This window comes from Wasmannia auropunctata, unplaced genomic scaffold, assembly GCF_000956235.1.
Source record: "Wasmannia auropunctata unplaced genomic scaffold, wasmannia.A_1.0 LD336078.1, whole genome shotgun sequence".
NCBI lineage: Eukaryota > Metazoa > Arthropoda > Insecta > Hymenoptera > Formicidae > Wasmannia > Wasmannia auropunctata.
The window spans coordinates 5,859,120-5,884,640 of NW_012026812.1; the positions used below are offsets into that span (position 1 = coordinate 5,859,120).

General features: G+C 34.5%; 1 protein-coding gene across 2 annotated transcripts; it reads left to right on the forward strand.

The window, feature by feature from the left end:
* The first annotated feature begins 2,036 nt into the window (after positions 1–2,036).
* LOC105449063 lies at positions 2,037–19,682 on the forward strand. 2 transcript variants are annotated; one of them, XM_011688059.1, is made up of 12 exons: positions 2,037–2,761; positions 4,378–4,639; positions 9,375–10,255; positions 11,019–11,145; positions 11,225–11,416; positions 11,529–11,707; positions 11,782–11,867; positions 12,818–13,037; positions 13,422–13,724; positions 13,851–14,033; positions 15,393–18,939; positions 19,270–19,682. In XM_011688059.1, exons 1-12 carry the CDS (start codon positions 2,707–2,709, stop codon positions 19,400–19,402), a joined length of 6,168 nt encoding a protein of 2,055 aa, XP_011686361.1. In that variant the 5' UTR covers positions 2,037–2,706; the 3' UTR covers positions 19,403–19,682. The 2 variants fall into 2 exon arrangements, with proteins under 2 accessions (XP_011686361.1, XP_011686362.1); XM_011688060.1 differs by having other exon boundaries at positions 2,336–2,554.
* The last annotated feature ends 5,839 nt before the right edge of the window (positions 19,683–25,521 follow it).

A 25,521-nucleotide genomic window follows, 5' to 3' on the forward strand; every position in this document is an offset into this window, starting at 1 on the left:
TCGAGCGAGACCGGCACTACGCCACTGCGGAAGTGCCGGCACGAATTTAACTGTGTTGCGGGTGTATAGTATACATATACAGTTAATACTCATTGTCGCGAAAACACGGACAAGCGAACGTACGCGATTGGCTGACCCGCAGTCCGGATTCGCCCTCGGCTGACCCCGTTGTTGACTGACCCACTGGCGAGATACTGATAGCGCGCGATGCTACACGGCCAGTGCGGAGTCAGTTTGCTTTGGTATTTAATTGCACGGCGTCACGAAAGAAAGACGCTTCGCACGAAGTGATAACGGTATTTTCGATTGTCTTTTTTTTCAACTTGAAAAGTAGATAACGACCGATATATAATGCATGTAGGTCGATATAGGGATAATCCAAGTTCGAGATTCCTTGATCGAGATGTGCGTACTGGGAGAAAACAAAATAGTTCTGCGAATGATAATGTGATATTTCTGCAAATTTCGATATCCGCAACTAGTTTTATAAAATCATGAAAACAAAAAATTATTTTGAGAACTATTAAAATATAGTCGCGGGTATATAATAAATGCAATGTTATTAATATCATTTTATTAAATTGCATATAACTATTAAATAGTAATTTACTCCCAAAGATGCTAGCTTTAGCAAAAGGCCGTAACGTGGAGAATTCCTTTTTTCGCACGATTAAATTGATATTATTAATTAGTTTAATATTACTATGCTTAATTTAATATTAATATCAAGTAATAACCAATAATAATAATAATATTAAGTGATTCGAACAACTCAACAGATTAATATTAGGCCGGCGATTTGACGAATAACTGAAATGTCAAATCAACTTGTTACCAACTTCTATTTCTTTTTAACTTTGAGTAGCATTTCATTCTTTTAATATGGAACAACGATCTGTCATAGTGCGATCGGCACCCTGCTGAATACGGCGCAATCTGATGCAAGGCTATGCATAGATTTGCAAAACAGATTTTATTAATGGCAATTTTGACGCAACGAGTCGGGCAACGGCACGCGGCTGAATATGCAACGAGCAACGCGAGTATCAATCAAATTATTACGCCAACTTGTTCAGCGTGACGGCCGTAAGAACAATTCGGTGACACAATAGCCTGCGTTGTACCCCGCTCTACAAAGTATAATACGTAATTATACGTAAGGGTGTAATTATGCAGGGACATAGATCATGCGCTTTATTTACACGTAATGTTACTCGCCTTTAAAACTGAAAAATAAAAATTTTTTCCCCTTTTCCTCTCTTCTCTTTTTCGCCTCTTCTTCTCTTCCTCATTTTTTTCTTTCTATTCTTTTCTTGTTCTCCTCGTCTGATTCTTTTCTTCTTCTCTTTTGCTTCTCTTCTTTCTATTCTTTTCTTCTTTTTTTTTCTCTAGATCAGAATATGAGATATCCTGAGATGAGATGCAGTACCATAAATAAGTACCATAGATAAATTTATATGAATCCATCGCGTTCTTATATGTCCGACGATACCCCACTTACAATTAGAAAAGTGGGCAAGCCATCCACCCTCCGGCGTCGCGCGGCTACAAGGCCCGCGGAGGCCCAGAAACACATCTAGCGACCGTGTGCTCCTTCTTCTCTCTTCACGAGAGAACCGCCGCTCGTACTGCCTGATTCACATCGTGGGTTTTACACGGATCTCCCGGCCGCGCACGTGCATGTGTACAATCGTGTTGTGAAAGAATTATGCGGGGCACAAGGTCCGCCGACTGGCCGCTCGCCGGTCGAATTTTTATCAATCGAAGGTTATGTATTGCGGCGAGTTGGGTTTCTGCCGCGTACGCATATTATAATGCATACCTCTCCTCTCCGCTCTTTCTCTTTACGTCCGCCGCGACTCCCTCGCCGTCTCCTCCATTCTCCCTCTTTGTAGCGCGGAGTTCACGATCGTGACTCATAGCCGCGCGAAGGAGTCAAGACCGACTAGCCGGGGATGAGATTTCAAATGCGCGAATTTTTCAAAGAGTGGATTTGTAAATGTGTGCAAAGCACGTGCGATCAATGGGAACAATGCAATCCCTAAGATCGTCATTAAAAAATTTTATAATCTTTGCTATCAACTTGAATCAAATGAAGTAAGATTTTCTTTCATTGTGATAAAAAATTCTGTTCATACAGCATTTTAAGAAATCTAAAAAGAATCGGATAAAATGGATAGATCAATATATTTTCGGCCACATTCTAATTAAATTCGACATTATAATTTATGAATGATGTTCGTAACTTTGATAACTGTAAGGTTCACGAATTACCCCAATTTTGATTGTTTCGGTTTCTATCATTCTCATCCCTTCCAAACGAGGAGATGAACAACGGCAACGAAGAGGACGACGCCAACGACGGCGAGGACGCCGACGACAAACGACTGGCACGACGCGGAGGAAGAAGAAGAAAAGAGAGACGAGTGTTCGGTGAAGCCTACCGACCGGCTATTTGGAACACGGCCGATCAGTTCCTTCGGCGCCTTCGTACCGTGGACGCGGACACGTCCTTTGTCGCCGATTTCGAACGCGCACGTCTGTCCCGGACCAGGTGAAACGAGACGTCCCGGAAAATCCCGCGAAAAATTGTGTTCGTTTTTCCGAATTGGTGTCCGAAAGGATTAGCCGAGCTTTTGTAAATCTGCTGCAAAGAAGCGAAATTAGATTAGGGAGAATGTTTCGTGAGGTAGTTCGTAACAGTTCATGATAAGACCTGGAGTCAATCGGTTTATCTTCGTAAACGAATCCGCCGGCACGAGTAAGTTTATAATAATCGATGGTGCTGGGAGAGATTAGCGAGTTTAATTTGCATTTTGATTGGTTACGTTCGATTTTGGATGCAAATAAAATTATATACGTTACAATTTTTAAATTCTTGAATTTTAAAACAAATTCTAAAAAAATATCTTGGTTTGTTACCTCTTTGAAAGATTTGATAAAAATTAATGATTAATTTTTTGATGGTCAGTTTCAAAAGAGCCTTATAATAAAGAAAAATTTGTCTAGACATATACTGTATACCTGTGTTGGAAATATATAATATAATTAATTTTACGGATCTCATTTTCGCGTTTGTATCTTTTTTTTTATATCGAGTCATGTTTCTTTGCATTAACAAACCAAGCAAGGAAGTTACAGTGTTTTACCTTTTCCGGTAAGGTCACCGAGGATAGGAAAAAGCTCACCATATATTGCCATTAGTATAATTAACCCAGATTTTCCCGGATTTATGGTGAACGGCACGCGGGTCAGAGCCGCACACTGCACATTATAACAGACGGCCGACATGCCTTCGACTGCGAAAGAATAGCAAAAAAATTGCATCGGTCAATTGCACAATGTTATATCCGATTGTAATTAATATCTGTCGTGTATAATTAATAATGTTATAATCAGAAAAAGTTTCGATTTTTTAAAATTATTTTAAAGTTAATTTTTTCAAAGTTATCCAAAAGTTTAATTGTAGAGAACTTGAAAGGTCAAACAAATAATCTTCACGCTAACAAGTCGTAACTATGATTATTATATTAATTTACGATGTCACGTCATACCATCGTCGATTGGATTACAGAGTCAATCAAAACTCAAAAAAAGACAGCTAATTTAAAATGTTTATAAAACGCGGTCTAAAAAATTGCGTGTCTAAGAAGTTGAATAGATCGCGATACAATTAGAACGACGTGAAAATGTATAGTTTTTATCTAAGAGAAGAATCACGGACACACACACGCGCGTGCGCACACACTCGCGCACGCATCGCACATGTATGCACACGCATGCGCCATACACATATATACACACACACTCACATACATGACGCGGCGCTTAATATTGTACATATATTAACACTGGCGGTTATGTCCGGTGATGTTGCGACATGATATGACACTTATAGCCATCAATATACGCTTCATGCTTTTCTTTGGTACGGCGGCTATTTAGACCCTGACCCCCGCATTTCTCAGCACACGCTTATTTTTTTCAATGTAAAACGATGTTTTGCGATTAATACATTTCATGAGTAGGTAACTCTTTCAATTTGTTACATTTTTGTCATTAATATTCAAGACATTATAAATATTTATTTGCGTACAATTATACAATTTACAACAGCCTTAATTAAGATATTAGAAAATATTAAAAATAAGTATTTAAAAATATAATTTAAAATAAAATAAAATAATATAATTATATAATAATTCAACATTACATTAAATAAATAGAAGACACAGGATTTAAGTACATAGCGTTACACTCAATCAGTTCGAGATCACAATCGTTTAAAAAAAAATTGCAGTATAATCCCTGTTAATATTATTTTTTATTACGTTTATAATTATACGGTTAATTATCGCGAGATTACTGTTTGTTCAGAGAAAGTTCTCGACAATAAAGCGAGACGATATCAGCAACACAATGTCGGAGGGTTGCACGAGTTGCAGAGGCGCGAATTATGCGAGCAGCACTTTGCAGTTAGGCACGACTGCCAGTGGCAATACTGGAAGCTCGTCGTCCGCATCTGGGGCGACCTGTACAGCCACGAGGAGAGTCCAGGTTCGCGCAAAAGTGTTATATGGCACGGGCAAAGCAATTGCGAGCTTGCAAGCGCAGGAGAAAGCGGCCAGACACTGACGAGGTAATTAGTAACCGTAATTACCTCAACATTAATACGATAAAATTTGTAATATCACGCTATATATATATTTCCTCTCCGACAGGATGAGGCTCTAATAAGTTTTTATATTTTTAACTTGCTTAAGAATTATTCAGAGGTTTTTGACAAAAAAATTAAAATAATTTGTGTGTGTGTGTGTGTGTGCGCGTGCGTGTGTGTGTGTGTGCGTGTGTGTGTGTCAATACAATCATACCATGCGCACATACGTAGGTATATATGAAAATTGAACTTCTATTGCGTTTTAATTTTGAATCAAAAGTTTAATTTTATTTTTTATTTGTCTTTTATTTATTATTAATTTAAATACAGTTTAACTTAGTTTAATTATATACACTGCCGTCGAAATATTTCTGGACACTAGCAAAATTTTTATGTTGGAGTTTTAAATTGTTGAACTTATTAATGCATCCCTATTATACTGTGTGGCGATCGTGGCGCGAGGAGCAGCGCGGTAGCTTTATAAGCTAAAGATCCGGGTTCAAATCCACCCATAATAATATAACTCTGAAATTGATTTTAATCAATTCGGAAGCGATCGCCGCCTCTCGGAAGGTAATGGCAAACCACTGAGAGTATCTTTGTCAAAGAGAGAACCTCTTCTTAAAAAATGGCCGTTCGGAACCGGCATTAAAATCGTAGGTTCCATATATCTGCGTAAAAGTGTAAATAGCGCACATCGCAGAAATACGAGAAGAGGTCACTACGCTCTGACAAGAGTAGTAGAACTATTGATTGATTGATACTATACTGTAACCTCTTAAATCTGAAAGCATGTTTGTCATACTGAAAATTGCAATGTTTGACGGAATGCGGTTTACTTGCGAAAATTTTTTTCGGGGATGCCGTTTGCAACACTATAAGCTCGAATCTTCCACTTTAATTTGAAAAAAAATGCAAGTCGCTACGATTTTTTTCGCAAAGTTACAGCATTTTAAAATAACTCTTATATTTTTCTCATGTACGGTCAGCATTACCCGATGTGCGTCGCAGGAAGGTTGGCGATCGAATTTTGCACATCGTGTGTGTATGTGTGTGTTTTATATACGCACAAACGCACACAATGTGCAAAATCCGATAGTCAACCTCCCTGTGGTGCACAACGGGTAATGCTGATCGTACAAATGCAAGGGTTACTTTAAAATGCTTTAATTTTGCAACAAAAAATCGTAGCGACTTGCATTTGTTTCAAATTAAAGAGGAAGATTCGAGCTTTATGACGATGCAAACGGTATCCTCAAGAAAAATTTTCACAAGAAAAGCGCATTCCATCAAACATTGCAATTTTCAGTATGGCAAACATGCTTTCAGATTTAAGAGTTTATAGTAATAGGGATGCATTAAACTTAAAATACAGAGTATCTTAAAGTATCGTTTAAAATGATAAAATCATCTACTCTTTGATTTAGCACAGTGCTGCACTAAGTTCAACGGTTTAAAACTCAGAAACTTTTCGACGACAGTGTATATACATATATATACATACATACATATATATATATATATATATATATATATATATATAATTAAATAATATACGAGTATATATGTATGTATAAAACATATACTAAATCATTATAAATTCTTAAATTTTAATAAATTAAAAGTAGCACTCTTACAATCAATGAATAATTTAAGAAAAAATATTTAACAAAAACTTGTAATTATATAGGTATATTGTAAAAGAGTATTATCCTAAAGAAAAAAAGTTAATGTAAAGTATAGGTATTTAACTCTTTTTTCACTTCTTAATAACAGAAGTGGTATAAAATCATATCGTCAAATTTTACAATACAATATGTAAAAAGAATTTACAATGTTATTCTCCGGAAGTCATTGAACTTGAGCGGATGAATATAAGAGATCCAATTCGACTGGATAACAGGATTATTCGTACATAGTTATCAGATAGTCAGCAAAGACCGGAGATCAATCTGGAAAATGCCATCGAGAGACGCGCTAATTAGTGTAATCTCATCTATTTCGATTTGTCTTACCATCGGTATAATGAGTGTTCTGAATCCGTATCCGAGAAACTGTAAACGTCGTAACACAATTATAGGAAGCTCGGATCTCACGTCTTCCTGCCACGTCCGTAGTAAAGCGGAGTCTTCCCGTAACGAGACGATCAACAACGCGGACAGTCGAAATAAATGAGATATCAGATAACGCGCCGAGGCGCTACGGATAACAGTAAAAATACGTAAAAAAAACGACAACACCCAGCATCGACGAACAAAAAGCGAAGCCCGGAGGCGCTGTCCTTCCTCGCGGATAAGACCAGTCGGTCGATCTGATCACTGGTTAGTACCTGGTTAACCGTCCTCGAGAAGGCCGCCGCCTCGATTCGAAGATCCACGCGTATCTCCGCGTGTCATTTTTTTTATTTTTATTCTCCGCCTTTTTCCCGTTTCTCGCAATCCTGCTCTTCGCCATTTCCGTGTCTCCATTCGGGCACTTGGCGATTTCGCGCTACCGAGTATGCACCGTCGAATGTTGTGAGTGCAACCAGGGATCGTGTCACCGCACATACAAAATGCACCTTGCAATTTTGTGAGTCGATAAGTGTTTCCGCTTTTTCTTTGATACAGATCTACAAACATCATTGACAAATCGCATCTGGAATTCCAATCAGATTCGTGATCAAAGTTCATTATTTTTTAAACAACGTCTGCCAACGATGTTTGTAAATCTGTATCAAATTTTTAATCAATCAAGCAGATTTGTGTAAATATTAATTAAATTCTCGAATAAAATTTTGAGTTTATATTAAAGAATTTGGTATAAATATTTTCGCTATAAATAAATCTATATGCTTTTATGATATGTTCGACATTAAAAAATCTTCTTGAAAAATTCAAGAGAAGATCTCTCCGACAACTCAACAAGGTCAATATAATATATCTTTAGTCCATCGTGCGTTCGCCGTTCTACAATTCGCGATCCCGTTACATCTTTCTTGATCCTAACGCCTCGCGGTGCCGAGTTTCATTTAGTGAGTGTTTCGGCTTATCCAGTTCTTCCTTTCTTCTTTTTTTCTTCAAATTATTATCTCTCATCGTGTTATTAAATATCATCTTTGTGATTTTAATTTGCTTCATTCGATCCGGTTAGTTAATATACATATCGATCATTTTCACATCTTATTATATAAATATCATATGTTTTATGATAATATAGTATAATGATGATATAGTAATAATACACGGAAAAACAAGTTTGCTAAAAGATTCTAAAATTTAGCTGAATAAAGATCTGAAAATAATTTTGTTGTCAAAATAATTCTATTGGAAATATTGATGAGCAATGCTGCAAAAAATTTCAATATTCTGGCAATCATCAGTTTGAGTTTCAACTTAGTTCTTTGAATGTCTTTTGATAGTCCAAAATTATCTTCTGTATCTAGCTAAATTTTAGGATCTTTTACAAACAAACAAAACGGTTTTTCCATGTAAAATTATTTTTTAATGTTATAACGTTCAAAATTCAATTTGTGTAATTGTATTTTGTGATAACAAGATTTCGAATACTTATTTAAATATTGCGATATGGGAAAATGCGAGAGGAGGAAAGCGCGTGTTGCGATAAACGGTACCCGCGTACGTTGTATCGCGAGCGTGAATGAAATACTCGTGTTTGATCATGCAGATTAGCTCGCGATAAAGTCAATGTCACGAGTAGGAAAAACGTGACATAAATGTCGTTTGAATGTTACTTTGAGCACGAACGATATCCGTACTCGTGCGCACATATCAGTGAAAGTCAGATTGTTATCGAAATATCATGCAAAACGCTTTGAGCATCAAAACTACATAGCGTCGAACATCCGTTGACTGGAATTTATTTTTTGACCAAGATTTTTTAATAGATATCTATAATTGTTACGCGGAAGAAACGGTTTTAGGAAGGAACTAAAGTATCTTAAAATTTACTCTTAAATACAGATCTGCAAATAATTTTATTGGACTATCAAAATAATTATATAAGACGCTCAAGTTGGTTGCTAGAATGTCAAAGTTTTCTGCAGCATCGTTCATTATGTTTAAATTTCCTGCATAATTATTTTCGTGGTATAATAATAATATTTTCAGATTTGTATCTAATTAAATTTTTTAGATACTTCAGCAAAATTGTTTCTTCTGTGTAGAGTTTGTATTTTTTCTAGAATTGTTGTTCATTAACAAAATACAAATTTTTTACATCTAATATTCTCTTTGAGAGACACACGTACACATTCCTTAGAAAAATTTATATAATATTGTAAATATTAAAAATTAATGAGTAATTAATTATTTATTTTGAATATAATAAAAAGAATAATTTTGTTGAAAGGTCTAAAATTTTGTTGGATACAAATCTGAAAATAAATGTTATTAAAACAAAAAAATTAAGAAGAATAAGAAGTTAAAAAATTGTTAAATTATAAAAAAAATTTGATATTCTAACAATGGCATTGCGTTTCCGCATATTTTTTTATGGTCAAATCTTATTTTCAGATCTGTATCAATCAAAATTTTAAATCTTTCAGTAAAATTGTTTTTTCCATGTAAAAGCACTAGTAACAGACCAATAATGTATTTAATACTTAAAATAAATAACTAACTATTAATCAATTTAATATTTACAGTAATAAATTTCTCTAAAGGGATATACATATGTCACATTATACATAATGAGCAATTGTTATTTTAATTGTCAGCCTCGTCGTTTCTTCCCTCTCCTGCGCATTATCATCTAGACTGAGGGAAGCAAACGATAAAGCAGAATTCTACGCCAAGAGCCAAACATCAAATCACGAGGTAAGAATTTCCGGCAAACACGGGCAATCGTTTTTCGCATCAACGGACGCTCTGGGGAAGCGAGTAAATATTTCATCGGGTTACAATCCTTTAACCCCGGACATCCAAGAAAGCAACGCAAATACTTCGTATCCTGTCGAAGCGGCGCGTCTGAAATACGTACAAAAGCTGTTGAAGAGAGAGGTAGAAGTGGTAGCAGCGGATGTGTTACAGCCGAGAGATTCCGACGGAATCACGTACATTCCTGCGAAGGAGACGAATCAGACGGGAGATGGAATCCGACATGAATTTTTGAACGCATCGGGCATTTCTGAAAGCTCCGTAGTAATAGAACTGGCGGCAAGAGAAAAAGAAAATGGAGGAATCAGAAAAACGGAAGTTAAAGAACTCGAAGAAAAATCTTCCGCCGGATCGCTGAATAATGTGGGTGTCAAAATTAACATTTCGAAATCGAGCAACGCGAAAAGTAATACTCTGCAACAAGTGAAGCATCGAGAATGGAACGATGGCGTTCAAGCAAATGAAGAGTCTAACATCGGTGATACTTCGGCGATGGAAACGCACTCCGCTAAGAAGTCAGGTGATATTTCGATTCGACTGATCGATGCGTTCTCAAAAACACAGAGCGCCGAATCGAAAGCCGGTAATCAAACTCTGGAGAGTCGTGCCGATCAAGAGAACTGGGAGTCCGAAGAAGACGGTCTTTTAGAAGCTGCAAATTTTGGATTGCAAGCTATGCACGATCTCTATTACGTCCAGGAACCTAAATTATATTCGATGGGTAAGCATTTAAGAAAATTCACTAATCTGTCGCGAATAATTTCATCGTATTGATCATCGTCAATTAAATGCTTATCTATAAAAATTCTTCATATATACTTAGAGAAAAATATATAGTACAATTATAAAGGCGACAACTATACAAGTTTTATATGTAAAATTAATGTACATAATTGAATAATCTAATATATACAGTTGAATAAACTATTTTATTGCAACAATTATAAAATAATTTATTCAACTTATGTACAGTGGTAAACAAATAGATTGCGACACTTTTTCTATAGGTTTCTAATACTATATATTTAATATATGTATATAATATATATTTTATAGGTAACTAATATTTTGCAAATGCGAATCACAATCTTTAATCTAGAGACAGTACATCAATCGTGGTTCGCATTTGCAAAATATTAGTGAATTTCGAAACCTATTAAAAAAGTGTCGTAACGTATTTATCCACAACTGTACATCAATTCTTCTACAGCCATAAGTATAAAGCATCAAAGTGACATTTATATCTAACGAAAAATAAATTAAAAACAGTTTTATTTAAAAATAATATTTATTTTCGTAACAATCTTAATCTTTTGTTAGGTTTTCTTTGGCTTTTATTATTACGTTTTTCAAAAAAATGCAATAAATTGAGAGTGCTTTATACTTAAGACCAAGATTGTAATATAAAACTTATGTATATAGTTGTTATCTATATAGTTACTATCACTATTTTTTCTGAGTATTTGAACGAAACAAACATGTAGGTCTTTATCTGGAGAGCAATAATCCAGCGAGATACTTAGCAGCGTTTAATGATCAATCGGAGGAAGCGAGAGACCTCGCAAGATTCGGATATGCGGCTCTTCAAGGTACCACTATGTTCTTAAAAAAGTAAGTTTCTAAATAGTAAATTTCTAATTGCTAAATATAAGAAATTTTATGATTACCTCTACTCCGATCGTCCTGTCAGGTTTCCTAATACACCGTTGGAGTTACCCTTATCCCGAAATAAGCTTACCCGAAGAACTTTGCTAAAGCAGCAATGTCCACGAAGAGATCCACCGCGATGTCCACGGGCTAGCCTAAGATATAGAACGTCTGACGGCAGCTGCAACAACCTGCAGAATCTCTGGTGGGGTTCCGCGATGTCTGCGATGCAAAGGTATAAATATAAGGCGATGCATAATAGTAACATTAATAATTCTCGATCTAAATATTAAAAAAACAGAGACTATTTCCTTTCAACCGTGCTGAAAAATTATCGTTATACTCAGATTTCTTCCACCTGAATATGATGATGGCATTCAAAGCATTAGAAGATCGAAGAACGGAAGACCACTTCCAAGCGCTCGAGATATTACGAGCTTAATCCATGAAAACAAAGATGTACCTTTGGCTTCTATTACTCATATGCTAATGCAGTGGGGGCAATTTGTAGATCACGATTTGACAGGTGCATTATTGAAGAATTCTTTTAATTTCGTTTTTCAAGAAACAATTGTATAATTATATCCATCATGTTAACAGCAACCGGTCAAAGCAGAGGCTTTAATGGCACAATACCACAATGTTGCTTGCAAGGAGGCATGGGTTTTCAACCGCCAGAGTTCATGGTAATAAGCTAATTAGTGACTATATTATATAATTTTTGGTCGTAATATCGATATCATCCATTATATATATGTATACGTTATATACTATACATTATGTACGTTCTGAAGCATTTTACTTATATGGATAATACATACAATGTTGATGTTGACTTTGAATTTTGTACACTTCGATACTTCGATGATTACACTAAATTGTAATATTTATGAACTGTAACTTCCGTTCCGTTTTACACTCAAAAAGTTCGCGTTTTGATATTCTGTGTTAGAGGACACCAAAAAAATATACTTGACAAGAAGAAAATATGTATTATGCTTCTAATACACAGGATGTCCGATACTCAATGGTAAAGCGCTCGTGGGCAGGTAGAGTGGGCTAAACTGAATCGAAAAATCCTCTACCATTTTATGATCTTCGCAATAGTTATCAAGATACTAATCATTAAAAAAAAAAATTTACGCCAAGTACAGTAAAAAAGTATTGTACATAATCTTTTCTAAATTGGTCATTTTTAATCATTTTAAGCCTGTTTTATAAAACTTAAAATTATTTGGAAAGACAATGGCATTAAACTTTTGCTGCATATACTTTTGGATAGTTTAAAAGATTTATTTAAAAAATATTTTTGGTTTGGAATAAAATATTTTTGTCTCTATGTCTAATCAAATACTTGGCTGAACTTGTATGATCTCATATTTGTTTTTGAACAACTTTAATTTGTTAAAATAATATTTTTGGTTTAGGAAAGATGTAATGTACGATACTTTTTTATATACTTGATGTAATTTTTTTAAATGATTTTTTAAAAATAATTTAGTATCTTGATAACTATTGCGAAGATCGCAAAATGGTAGAGGACTTTCCAATTTAGTTTAGCCCACTCTATCTGCCCACGAGCGCTTTACCATTGAGTACCGGACACCCTGTATATACTTTTAATATATGTCAATAGCATCCAGAGTGTCTTCCAATAGCAGTGAATCTGCGCGACAGTTTCTATGGTCCTTTGGGCGTAAGATGTTTGGAATTTCTTAGAAGCGGTCCAGCTCCTAAGGAGGGCTGCGAATTTGGCCCAAGAGAGCAATTGTCCCAGGTGACCAGTTATCTGGATGCCTCCATGGTTTACAGCAGTAACGCCATGCACAGCGACAGCCTGAGAATATTTCGGAATGGTGAGTATATTACTTCTAATGTATTTTTGATGAAAAGGAAAGAAAAGAGAAAAAGAAAATAACTCCTTTCTGATTCATTACGGAAATAACAGTTTTGCTGAAGTATCTAAAAATTTAACTAGATACAGATCTGAAAATAATTTTATTGGACTATCAAAATAATCATGTATATGGAATGCTCAAATTAGTTGCTGCAATGTCAACAATTTTTTTGCAGCATTGTTTGTCATGTTTGTGTTTCCTACCTAATTATTTTGATAGTTCAACAAAATTATTTTCAGACCTGTATCTAGTTATTAATAGTATAAATTTTTATACTTCAGCAAAATTGTTCTCTTCCCATATTGAAATCCCTGTTTCTCAATTCAAACTCTGATTCTTCAGGGTTGCTACAATACGGAAGAATACAGTCGCGAAGATCTTCGCTTCTGAAACGTGAATCGGATTTGTGCAAACGCGGATCTTTGTCTACATCTTGCTTCCGGGCTGGCGACGGACGTCTAAGCGAGCAACCTGCTCTCACGTCCCTGCACGTCGTCTTTTTAAGATTGCACAACAGAATAGCCACAGAACTATCCGCCCTGAACTCCCATTGGAGCGACGAGAAACTTTATCAAGAAACTCGAAGGATTGTCGGCGCGGTGGTCCAACATATAACTTATCGAGAGTTCTTGCCGATCATTCTTGGTACGACAACTTTCAGTTCAGTAGTTGCTGTATTCACTCGAAAATAACATGATTGATACTATCGATAGTGTCGTAAAGACTAAAGAGATAAAATGTTTTAAAGTAATAGCTGGTAACGTTCCCCAGGCCTTCAGGTGATGAAAATCTTTGATCTGGAAATTCTTAAAAAAGGTTATTACGAAGGGTATGATCCGACGATAAATCCCACCATCGCAAATTCATTTTCTACAGCGGCTTATCGATTCGGACACTCGCTGGTCCAGCGGAGTTTTATTAGGTTTGATAGCGATCACAGGCCTATCTTTAATAGTAAGTAAAAAAATTATAGTAATAAAAATTATTATAATAATATAAATATTATTTAATATTTTTATTTAATACAATATTATTTAATATCATAATAATAATAAAAAGAAATGTATTTTAAAGTTAATTTTTTTAGGCGATCTATAATTCGTAATTTTAGAAATCTAACACGATTCTGTTTATTTCTGACGTATTCTAATTTTTTATGGCGTGTATTTGAACATTTTGATATATGTTTTAATTTTTTAATTGTTTTATATTATAGCATAGAACAGACTTTTATTTATAATTTAATATGTAATACGAAAAATATAAGAAATCAGAAGATACACATACATATATGAAACATATTTTAAAATACACGTCATATAAAATGATAAATAGATCTTCATTCTGAAATCTAATACAAATTACAAGTCATTCTATCTGAAAATCGTATATTGTTACCTAAAGCCTTCAACTAAGATCAATAATATACAACACTAAATATAAATCTTAGAAGAAAAACGAACAGAACTTTTATGAGCGTAAATATTCGAGACACGTGCACCGCGCTGCTGCATTGCGGTGTACTCCCTGTATAGTAGAGTAAAATACTTACAGACGTTGCAAAGATAGTTACGTTTGATATTTAGAGTAGTATATAGTACGTATAATACGTTCTATTCTCGGATTAAGCACGGATTTTGCTTAAAGATTTTTAATTATATTTTTACTTCTTAATTTGATATTGCATAATATATTAGATTCTTTTTTATATTTTTAAGTTTAATTTTTCGTATTTGTCAGACTTATAAAAATATTAAACCGTCAAATACAATTTTGAATCCTAATATATTTTGAATTTTAAATATATATTTAGACAAAATAACCATAAAAAGGCAATTAGTCTAAAACGTCTAAAAATTGCGGTAAAGTTTTTTATAATTCACAATTTAAAAATATTACGTTACGTATGCTTGATAAAATCAATCAATCCATTCATGAATGAATGGATTGATTTTATCAAGTATATGTAACATAATATTTTTGAATTAACTAATTGCCTTTTTATAGTTATTTTGTCTAAATATATATTTAGAATTCAAAATATATTAGAATTCAAAATTGTATTTGACAGTTTAATATTTTTATAAGTCTGACAAATACGAAAAATTAAACTTAAAAATATAAAAAAGAATCTAATATATTATGCAATATCAAATTAATAAGTACAAATATAATTAAAAAATTTTAAACAAAATGCCTAATCCGAGAATAGAACGTAAAATATAATTAAAAAATTTTAATATAACCATAATTGAGATCATTGAAATAAACATTATTAAACAGTATTTAACACAAAAATAAACACTGTCACAGATGTTTCGATCCACGATGAGTTCAGCAATCCTGCGAACCTGGATACAGTGGGATCTGTCGATCGCCTTGTCCTAGGCTTAGTGAATCAACCATGCCAAAGACGGGACGAATTCATAACCGACGAGATGACGAATCATCTTTTTCAAACGCCCGGTTTCGCATTCGGCATGGATCTCGCTTCTATCAATATCCAGCGTGGCAGAGATCACGGTTTACCGCCTTTCGTGCGATGGCGTGAACCTTGCGGCCTGTCCCCGATAAGGACGTTTGAAGAGCTTGAAAGAGTAATGTCACCAGGCGTCACGAGGAAACTTAAATCGTTGTACTCGTCGGTAGAGAACATCGATCTTTTCACAGCTGGTCTAGCGGAGAAGTCGGTGGTTGGTGGCCTGGTTGGACCAACTTTCGCTTGTATAATCGCTCAACAATTCAGTAATTTGCGACGTGGCGATCGATTCTGGTACGAGAATCCCAACAGCGAGAGTAGCTTCACCGCCAGTCAGTTGCAACAGATCCGACAAGTCACTCTGGCCCAGGTACTGTGCCGAACGATGGACGGTATTAAGACCATACAACCGTTTGTCTTCCTCGCGACAGATACATTGAAGAATCAACGTCTCGCTTGCGACGACTCGGCCATTGGGCATCTAAATCTAGAAATCTGGGCCGAACAGCCATCTGAATTCAACGGCGGTATCGACAACTCGCAGAAAGTTAAACGAACAGCGACCGACGCAAGCCCAGCTGTTTCTAAGTCGAAAGAAGAAAACATCAATGCTAGAAGGAAAGTCCATAATCCCGAACATACAAAGATTACAACAACAACAACAACTTCAAAGCCTTTTCAGAACAGTGTTAATCAAGAAAATAAAATCATCATAAAGAAACCGGGATTTGCGCGTCCGGATGGCAACAATGTCACTATTGTGGTCCAGAACAATGCCGTAAACGCCCCTGTTTTCGTAAACGAGGGTATTTACGGTTCGCATATTAAAACACAGGAACAGCTTCCTGTCACACCGAGACCGGTAAATCTTAACCATCCTATAATAAATCTGTATCGACCGCAAGGGAAACCTATACCAACGACTATCCCTCATTTACCAAGTTTTTACTTAGCACGTCAACCGTATGTTCCCTACACTTTCAACGATCCCCATAATCCGAATCCGCTAGTCTTTGGATACAGATCACCTAATTTCGCGCAGGATGACATCTTTTACGACAACTATTCCGCCACCAGTCCCAGACCTACTCTCTACACTTATTATACTAATTTACAGCAGGCATCTACTACCAAAATACCAGAGATTGACGGTTATTTGATCAATTACGCACTTTTGTCTCACGATTTACTTCCGGCACATACTCACGAAAGACCTAAACCTTTAGAAAATTTCGGACAATATGAATTGAACGATAAACCAGAGCATAATTACGATGGTCCTAAATTTCCAACAAATATTCGATGGAGCAGACCGAATTACGCATCGAGCATTGAATCTTATACACACAGACCAAATTATAATGAACTTAAACCTTCAATACGACCGAATTCCCGACCGAATTATGAAATAAATAATGAATCTCATCATATCCATAGACCAAATTACAATGGACATAAACCTTCAACGATTACGCGACCGAATTTTCGACCAAATTATGCATCAAATGATGAACCTTATCATACGCACAGACCAAGTTATGATGGGCATAGACCTTCAACGACTACACAACCGAATTATGCATCGAATAATGAGACTCCTTATACGCAAAGGCCAAGTTATGATGGATATAAACCTTCAACGACTACACGACCGAATTATGAAATAAATACTGAATCTCATCATACCTATAGGCCAAGTTACGATGGGCATAAACCTTCAACGACCATACAACCGAATTTCCGACCGAATTACGCATCGATCGATAAACCTTATCATACACATAGACCAAGTTATGATGGACATAAACCTTCAACGACCATACTCAATTCCCGACCGAATTACGCATTGAACGATGAATCTTATCACATACACAGACCAAGTTACGATGGACATAGACTTTCAATGACTACGCGACCAAATCTCCAATTGAATTTTGGAGGGAACGACAAACCATATCATGGATCAGATTATAATAGACCTCTAGACAACTCGCAACCAAATGAGAATTTGCATCATGCACAGAAACCAATTTATAGTGAATTTACATCCTTGACAAATTTGCGACCGGATAAACCGAATCAGGAACCATATGGCATACAAAAACCAAGCGATGTCGGAAATCTACATTTACAAATTGATGATTTAATTAACAGACCGAATGGAGGTTATTTTATTAATTCTAACAAACCACAACATCAGGGACAATGGAACTCGAACAATCAGAAAAGACCTAGCGAGAAACCGAATGATTACGATGCTCCTGATGCATATCAGAAAAAACCGAACGTTAAATTATCAAGTTATAGCACTGACAAGTCTCATCAAATATTATCGACTATTAGGCCAAGTAATGAATATAATTCTCAATTTTGGAAACAAGATTCACTGCATTCTTCTATCACGGATCCTGTACGAGCTGGACTTTATGAATCTATTCCGAGTTCTGGAACAAATATTCCTTCTTATCAAAAAGATATGTTTACAGATTCGAGTACTTCATCTTCTTCAAACGATAATTACGATCGATACTCCGATGCTACTCCGGTTTATCAAAAAATATTGTCATCTACTCAAAGCAGTTGGACAGACATTTCATATTTAGCACAAGGCAGTACTCAATCTCCTTTTAGCAAAGATTCATTTAGTTTACTTCTATCCAATCAGAAACCAACACACCATCCGATCTATCAGATAGATGATCAATCAAAATTATCTTCGAAAGTGTCTGTCGACAAATCCCCTATTGCTGTAGATTTATATAAACATGATTCTCATAAAAATCCTACAATATCATCCAATTTAAATAATCAGTTATTATCCAACACTCCGTATTGGTCAGAAACTTCAACGATTGGTGTTCACGTCCATAAACAAGAGGAAAATTTCAATCCTAAACCAACAAAGGTGCAAAGCGTCACAATTGTCGGTGAAACGATCGAAACAGTTCATCATCCTGGTCACTCCGGCTACATAACTCAACACGAAATTCCTAGCGAAATTCCAAGACCATTGACGCAGCAAATAAAGAACAATGCACCAATTACCAAGAAAGCTGGACAGTATTATTACGAGAAGAACGTGCTACATCGATATCCGGATGAAACAGTCGATCAAATTCCCAAAAGTAATCACCATTTGATGGACAAATCTGAGGAAGCGCTCATTCGGAATCGAGAAACGTCGTCTGAGAAGATTGCAGTAGAAGCACCGACTATTATTGACAATCGTAATAGCGTAACGAACGCTAAAGTGATTCAAATCAAAAGTAAATTAATGACGACACCTACGCTCGTGATCACTGATCAGGATAATCGCAGAGGTGACGTGATGGACGACCTCCAACATGCTTTCTCAGATATCGAAAGTACTGCATCTGGCAGGTATTTCTTTTAAATTTGCATAAACAACTGCGCTTTAAAACAGCAATGTGTTCGCAATGTGATCGCTACATGCTTTACATAATCGATTAATCAAACAAAGAAGTGTATATGTTTCATTGGGAAATATTCTATTTTGCAGTATCATAATATTTAAATATTTTTTATCAAATATCTGATTAAATTATATCTATTTCGCTTAAATTACGCTTGATATTCTTGAAATGTCAATAAATTTTTATACGTTTTAGAATTTCTATAAAACTTTTTTCTTTAGCAAGCGAGTTTCCAAGGTAATTTTACGCTTGCTAAAATATCTGACTTTTTTTTTAGAATAAATCGTTGGGCAAATTTGCAAGAGAATCTGAATTTATCGATGTTGGAAATACCCGCAGTTCTATCCAATGAATCAACGAGTGCCAAGAAATTACCTAAGCCCATTAAATCGCGGAGTTACGCTACTTAAAGTTCTACGTTTATTAATTCGTTCTTATTACTTTCGATTCTCGAATGAAATGGAAACAATAGAAAGTTTCAAAACCTTGTCTACTTCACTTATTAGTGTATATCGTTAAATTCGTTTATGATTTCGAAAAAATGCAGGAATAGTAAACCAATAGAATACATTATATAAAAAATTAGAAAAATATTTATTTTATACTTTAGGCTTTACTCTTATTTAGTAAATGTAAGTAAATATGTATTGTCGCATTCAATAAAGTATTTATATGTTCAGATGCTAACAATAAGTTTTCAAAAAAATATTTCTCTTTCTCTCTGCAGGATGCTCTTTTTATGTAAAATATCACATAATTTATAATGTTATAATATTTTCCTGTCATCGTGAATAAATATTATAAATAACTGAATTTGCGGAAAAACTTTAAATTAGCATTAGTTTAATTGTCTTCTTTTTATACATTACTAGCACTACAAACGCGCGCTTCGCGCTCGCTATTTAACACTTCTTATTATAATTTACAATTACATCACCTCAATACACACAACTGTCAAAATGCAATGACACACCCGCTTACACGAAGTAAGCGCAGCGAGACAACCAATCAGCATTGCGGAAAAGCGACAACAAATAATTTCGAGAAATGCGAGTTATCGACTTTACATGTACTTTTTTAGATAAGGAGACTAGCACGCAGCGCGCGCTTCGCGCACGCCATTCATAAATGTTTTTTTAATAATTAATATAAAATATTATAATATTTCGACTGATTAAAAAAAAATTAGAATTATATTACTTTTTACAATTATTGTATATACAATGTTATATGTATATACAGGGTGTCCTATTTTATATTTGACAGTCAAATATTTGAAAATCGCGAGGTTTGCGAGAAAAATGTTTCAGACAAAAGTTGTAGGGTTTTAAGGGGGACATAAGATGATAACATTGGTTTGACCCTTAGTGGCGTCGTCAAGGTCAGGATAAGATCACTTTGAATTTTTTAAATGGGACCCTCCATTTTTCATTGCATATTTTTGTAGCTTATTTCGAAAGCTTTCCAAAACACATAAATAAAATGTTTTTAATTAAGTAAATTTTGAGTTATAAAGCTTGAAAGTTACAGTACAACCCGCATTAACATTATCTAAGGTGTCCGTACAATGGCTGCAGAAACCTTTTGAATGTTGTTCAGAATCATGAGCTTGACAACGTGTGCCAAGGCAATGATCATTAAAGATTATTTCTCTTATTTTCATTTTTGAAAATTATTTTCATTTTTTGAAAAAAAAGAAACATTCTTAAATAATCATAACTTTGACACACGTTGTTAAGCTTATGATCCTAAACAACATTCAAAGGTTTCATTATTCGGACACCTTAGATAATGCTAATGCCGATGGTACTGTAATTTTAAGTTTTATAACTCGAGATTTACTTAACCAAAAAACATTTTATTTATGTGTTTTGGAAAGCTCTCGAAATAAGCTACAAGAATATGCAACAAAAAATGGGGGGTTCCATTTAAAAAATTCAAAGTGACCTTGTCCTGATCTTGACGACGCCACTCAGGGTCAAACCAATGTTATTATTTTATGTCCCCCTTAAAACCTTACAACTTTTGTCTGAAACATTTTTCTCTCAAACCTCGCAATTTCCAAATATTTAACTGTCAAATATAAAATGGGACACCCTGTATATACAGGGTGTTCATTAAGTTGCGGACCGGTCTAATATCTTTTGAAAAACTAAAAATTTCGAAAATCGCCGAAACACGTGAAACGATTTGTCAAAAAATCTATCTTTTGAGGGGGGTTGCAACCTCCCAACCCCAAGCGGGGTGCGTGGGGCGCGAGGGGGGAATAAAATCTTAAATGGGAAGAGAGGTCGAGGGAGCTCGTTTTTTCGAGACGAATTCAAAACACTATGCATAGAGGGCGCTGTAATCACTTTTCGCGAAAATATTTGACTTTTAGTAATTTTCGCGCATCTTTTAAGAATTGAAAGTTTTTTTCAAGACAAATCCAACGTAGGATCACAGAGGTCGATGCGATCATTTTTCACTGTTTTCAGTTATTATTTCATGCCTATTCCTCTGCTTATCGCCATATGCTTTCATCATTAACAGATAATTCCGTTCTCTTTCTGTTAATTTTGCCATTATGTACTACGTAACTATCTACAATTATTAATAATAATATTAATAATAATAATATTAATAATAATAATAATTATGATAATTTTTGCAAAAGAAGACAAAAGGAATTTACTATAACAGTTTGAATTTTAATACCGACTGAAGTTATTTAATATTTTCTCTGACAACACTTCACTTGCGCGAAACGTTTTTCTGAAAGAATAACTCATCCATCATCGAGTAGCTAACAATTTAACATTATTTTGGTCAGACTTCAGTCGGTATCATTATTGGTTCAAACTGTTATAGTAAATTTCTTTTGTCTTCTTTTGCAAAAATTATCATAATTATTATTATTATTAATATTATTATTATTAATATTATTATTAATAATTGTAGATAGTTACGTAGTACATGACGGCAAAATGAACAGAAAGAGAACGGAATTATCTGTTAATGATGAGAGGATATGGAAGGATAGAAAATGATCGCATCGCCCTCTGTGATTCTACGTTAGATTTGTCTTGAAAAAACTTTCAAATTCTTAAAAAATGCGCGAAAATTACTAAAAGTCAAATATTTCCGCGAAAAGTGATTACAGCGCTCTCTATGCATAGTGTTTTGAATTCGTCTCGAAAAGACGAGCCCCCACTCGACCACCCTTCCCATTTAAGATTTTATTCCCCCCTCGCGCTCCACGCACTCCCTTGGTGTTGGGAGGTTGCAACCCCCCTCAAAAGATAGATTTTTTGACAAATCGTTTCACGTGTTTCGGCGATTTTCAAAATTTTTAGTTTTTCAAAAGATATTAGACCGGTCCGCGACTTAATGAACACCCTGTATGTACATATATACCACAATTTATGTTAATTTAAATTACATTTGTTTTATAAATGACAAGTATTTTTAATTTTACTTAACCAAATCTCATTTTTAGCTCTTATTAATATAATTACACCTTCTTAAATTTTAATATTGAGTTTATATAAGTTGCCAAATATTTGATTAGACATAGAAACAAAAATGTTTTATTTTAAACTAAAAATATTTTTTTAAAACTGTTTAAATCATCCAAAAATATATGCAGCAAAAGTTTAATACATTATTTTTTCAAAAAAATTTGAGTTTCATAAAACAAATTTAAAGTGATTATAAAATGATTCATGATGGTTTATGAAATATGTAACGTACGATACTTTTTTATAAATTTGGCGTAACTTTTTTTTAATTATTAGTTTCTCGATAACTATTGTAAAAATTGCAAAATGATAGAGAACTTTTTGATTCAGTTTAGCTTATTTTATCTGCTCACGAGCGTTTTAATTATAATACACTTTTTTGATAGGAGACTAGCACTACAGACGCGTGCTTCGCGCGCGCTATTTAACTGCACATTTACTTTTTATTATATTGAAATTGATTGATTAAAATTATACATCAACCTCAATACATACAACTGTCAAAAGTCAATGCAATGACAACCGCTCACGAAGTTAGCGCAGCAAGAGAATCAATCGTATCGCGGAAAAGAGCCAACAATAAACTTCGAGACTTTAGAGATTTCGATGAATTCGACTATCGATTTAACATGCACTTTTTTAAATAAGACTAGTTTTTTATTAATGGAAACTAGCACGTATAGCGCGCGCCTCGCGCGCGCCATTCATGTATATTTTTTTATAATTAATATAAAATATTATTTATATATATAAATAATAATTATTTATATATATAAATAATAATGATTTATATTATACAATATGTCCTAAAAAAATTATTTATGAAAATAATACTATACATTTTTATAAAATTCATTTTTATGCTGCTTCTTTCTTAAGATATTTAATTTTTAAATATTAATTTGAAAAGTATTGTTAAATAACTAATAACTAATAATTATAATTTGAATAAGACCACTTATGTAAATAACAGAATTGATTTCAAGAACGTCTTTCTGCGGTCACAACTGGATCTTAGATGTTTAATGAATTTTATATGAATTTTCTTAACTCCATGTACAGTCGTTAAATTGTGCGTCGATTAAATGTTCGGACTTGCAATGCAATTATTAGTTGAGGCTAGAATAGAAAAATCATATTGATCTTTCTAATCAATTGATTCTTATAAGCATCTTAAAATACTAAAAAGAACTTATTATATTGATCTTCCTAATCAATTGATGCTTATAAGCATTTGAAATACTAAAAAAAATCTATTGCAAAAAATATTACCTCAGTCAGGATTTGAACCTGAGACTTTCTGATTTTTCGGGGCGGGTGTCTTAACCAGCTCGACCACCGGGATATGTGATAACGTTTATCGCAATAACCGGTATATACAGGGTGTCTCGTACTCAATGGTAGCTTGTGGGCTGGTAGTGTGGACCAAACTGAACAAAAAAGTCCTCTACCATTTTGCGATCTTCGCAATAGTTATCGAGATACTAATCATTCAAAAAAAAAATTTTCACCGATTATTTAAAAAGGTATATAACACATTACATATCCAATATATAATAACAATATAGTATTTGGCCTTGATCGTTAGCTTGCAAAATGTAAATATTATAAGGCCTATTATCAAGATAAGGCCTAATTCCCTCATACATTGAGTGTCCACAAATTGTTCATTCTATTTTAATACATTTTGAGCCAAGCTAGATTTTGAGAAAAACAGCAGCAAAGTAGTAGTATATTTTAAATTTATTATTCTTTTTATCTCTAAGCTACTTCGTTTTTCGTCTCGCATGTGTTGATAATATTCTTTTTACTTATAATTATACAGCTATTGTAATTAATTTATCTGAATATACTTTTATTTATTTTTTCTTCCCCTTTTGCTCCACCGCACCGGCTGGTAAATTATAGCGCCTTTTCACAAGGTTATATACTAGCGCAATACTTTTATCTAAATCGCATAGAGATTATGTAGTTGTCCATACAAATTTTGGTTAGGTGCGTTCCGACAACACAACGGCCACCATTCCCTTTGGACGCTTATACGCTTATAGCGCTCACGCTTTCGTTGCCCTACCTCGATAAAAGGAGCAATTGTAAGCACAAGTCATGACGTAATGATGACGTCATGAATGCCTTTTATGAGCGCTTATAATGTCAAAAGAAACGATATAAGCGCAGCTTATAAGCGCTTACAGCGCGTGAGCATCCAAAAGGAACGCACCCTCAATTACTACGCTCACAGTCACTCACAAATGCCAAAGGGAACGGCTTTGCTGACAGTCGTATGAGCGCTTAAATTTCAAAAGGAACGGCAGAAAATAGCGCTTATAAGCGTGAGCGCTTATAGCGCATGAGTGTCCAAAAGGAACGCCCTGGATAATGCTAATGTCGACGGTACTGTAACTTTCAAGTTTCATAACTTGAAAAGTATTTATTAAAAAATAACTTTATTATAGCGTTTTGGAAAGCTCTCGAGGTGTACTACAAGAATATGTAATGAAAAATGGGGAGTTCCATTTAAAAAATTCAAAGTGACCTTGTCCTGACCTTAACGACGCCACTCAAGATTAAACCAATGTTATCATCTTATGTCCCTCTCGAAACTCTATAACTTTTGTCTGAAACATTTTTCTCTCACACCTCGCAATTTCCAAATATTTGACTGTCAAATATAAAATGGGACACTCTGTATACTGTATACAGATTAGGGCTTCTAATTGTAAGTATTTGGATATCCAGATATTCGAATATCTGAGATCGGTTTCAATTCGAATCTCAAAACCGGATATTATTCCGATTATTCGGGTAATCCGGATATCCGAATTATCCGAATAATCGGAATAATCCGGTTTGAGTTAGAATCCGGATCTAAATTCGAATATCCGGATTTGAGTTAGAATCCGGATCTAAATTCGAATAAAATACATTCGCAATGTATTTTATTTTATTATAATTTTAAAATAACATAAATTTGTTTGTTGAAAAATGCATTTTATTTTATTTATTATATTTAAAGCTATACCCTTTTA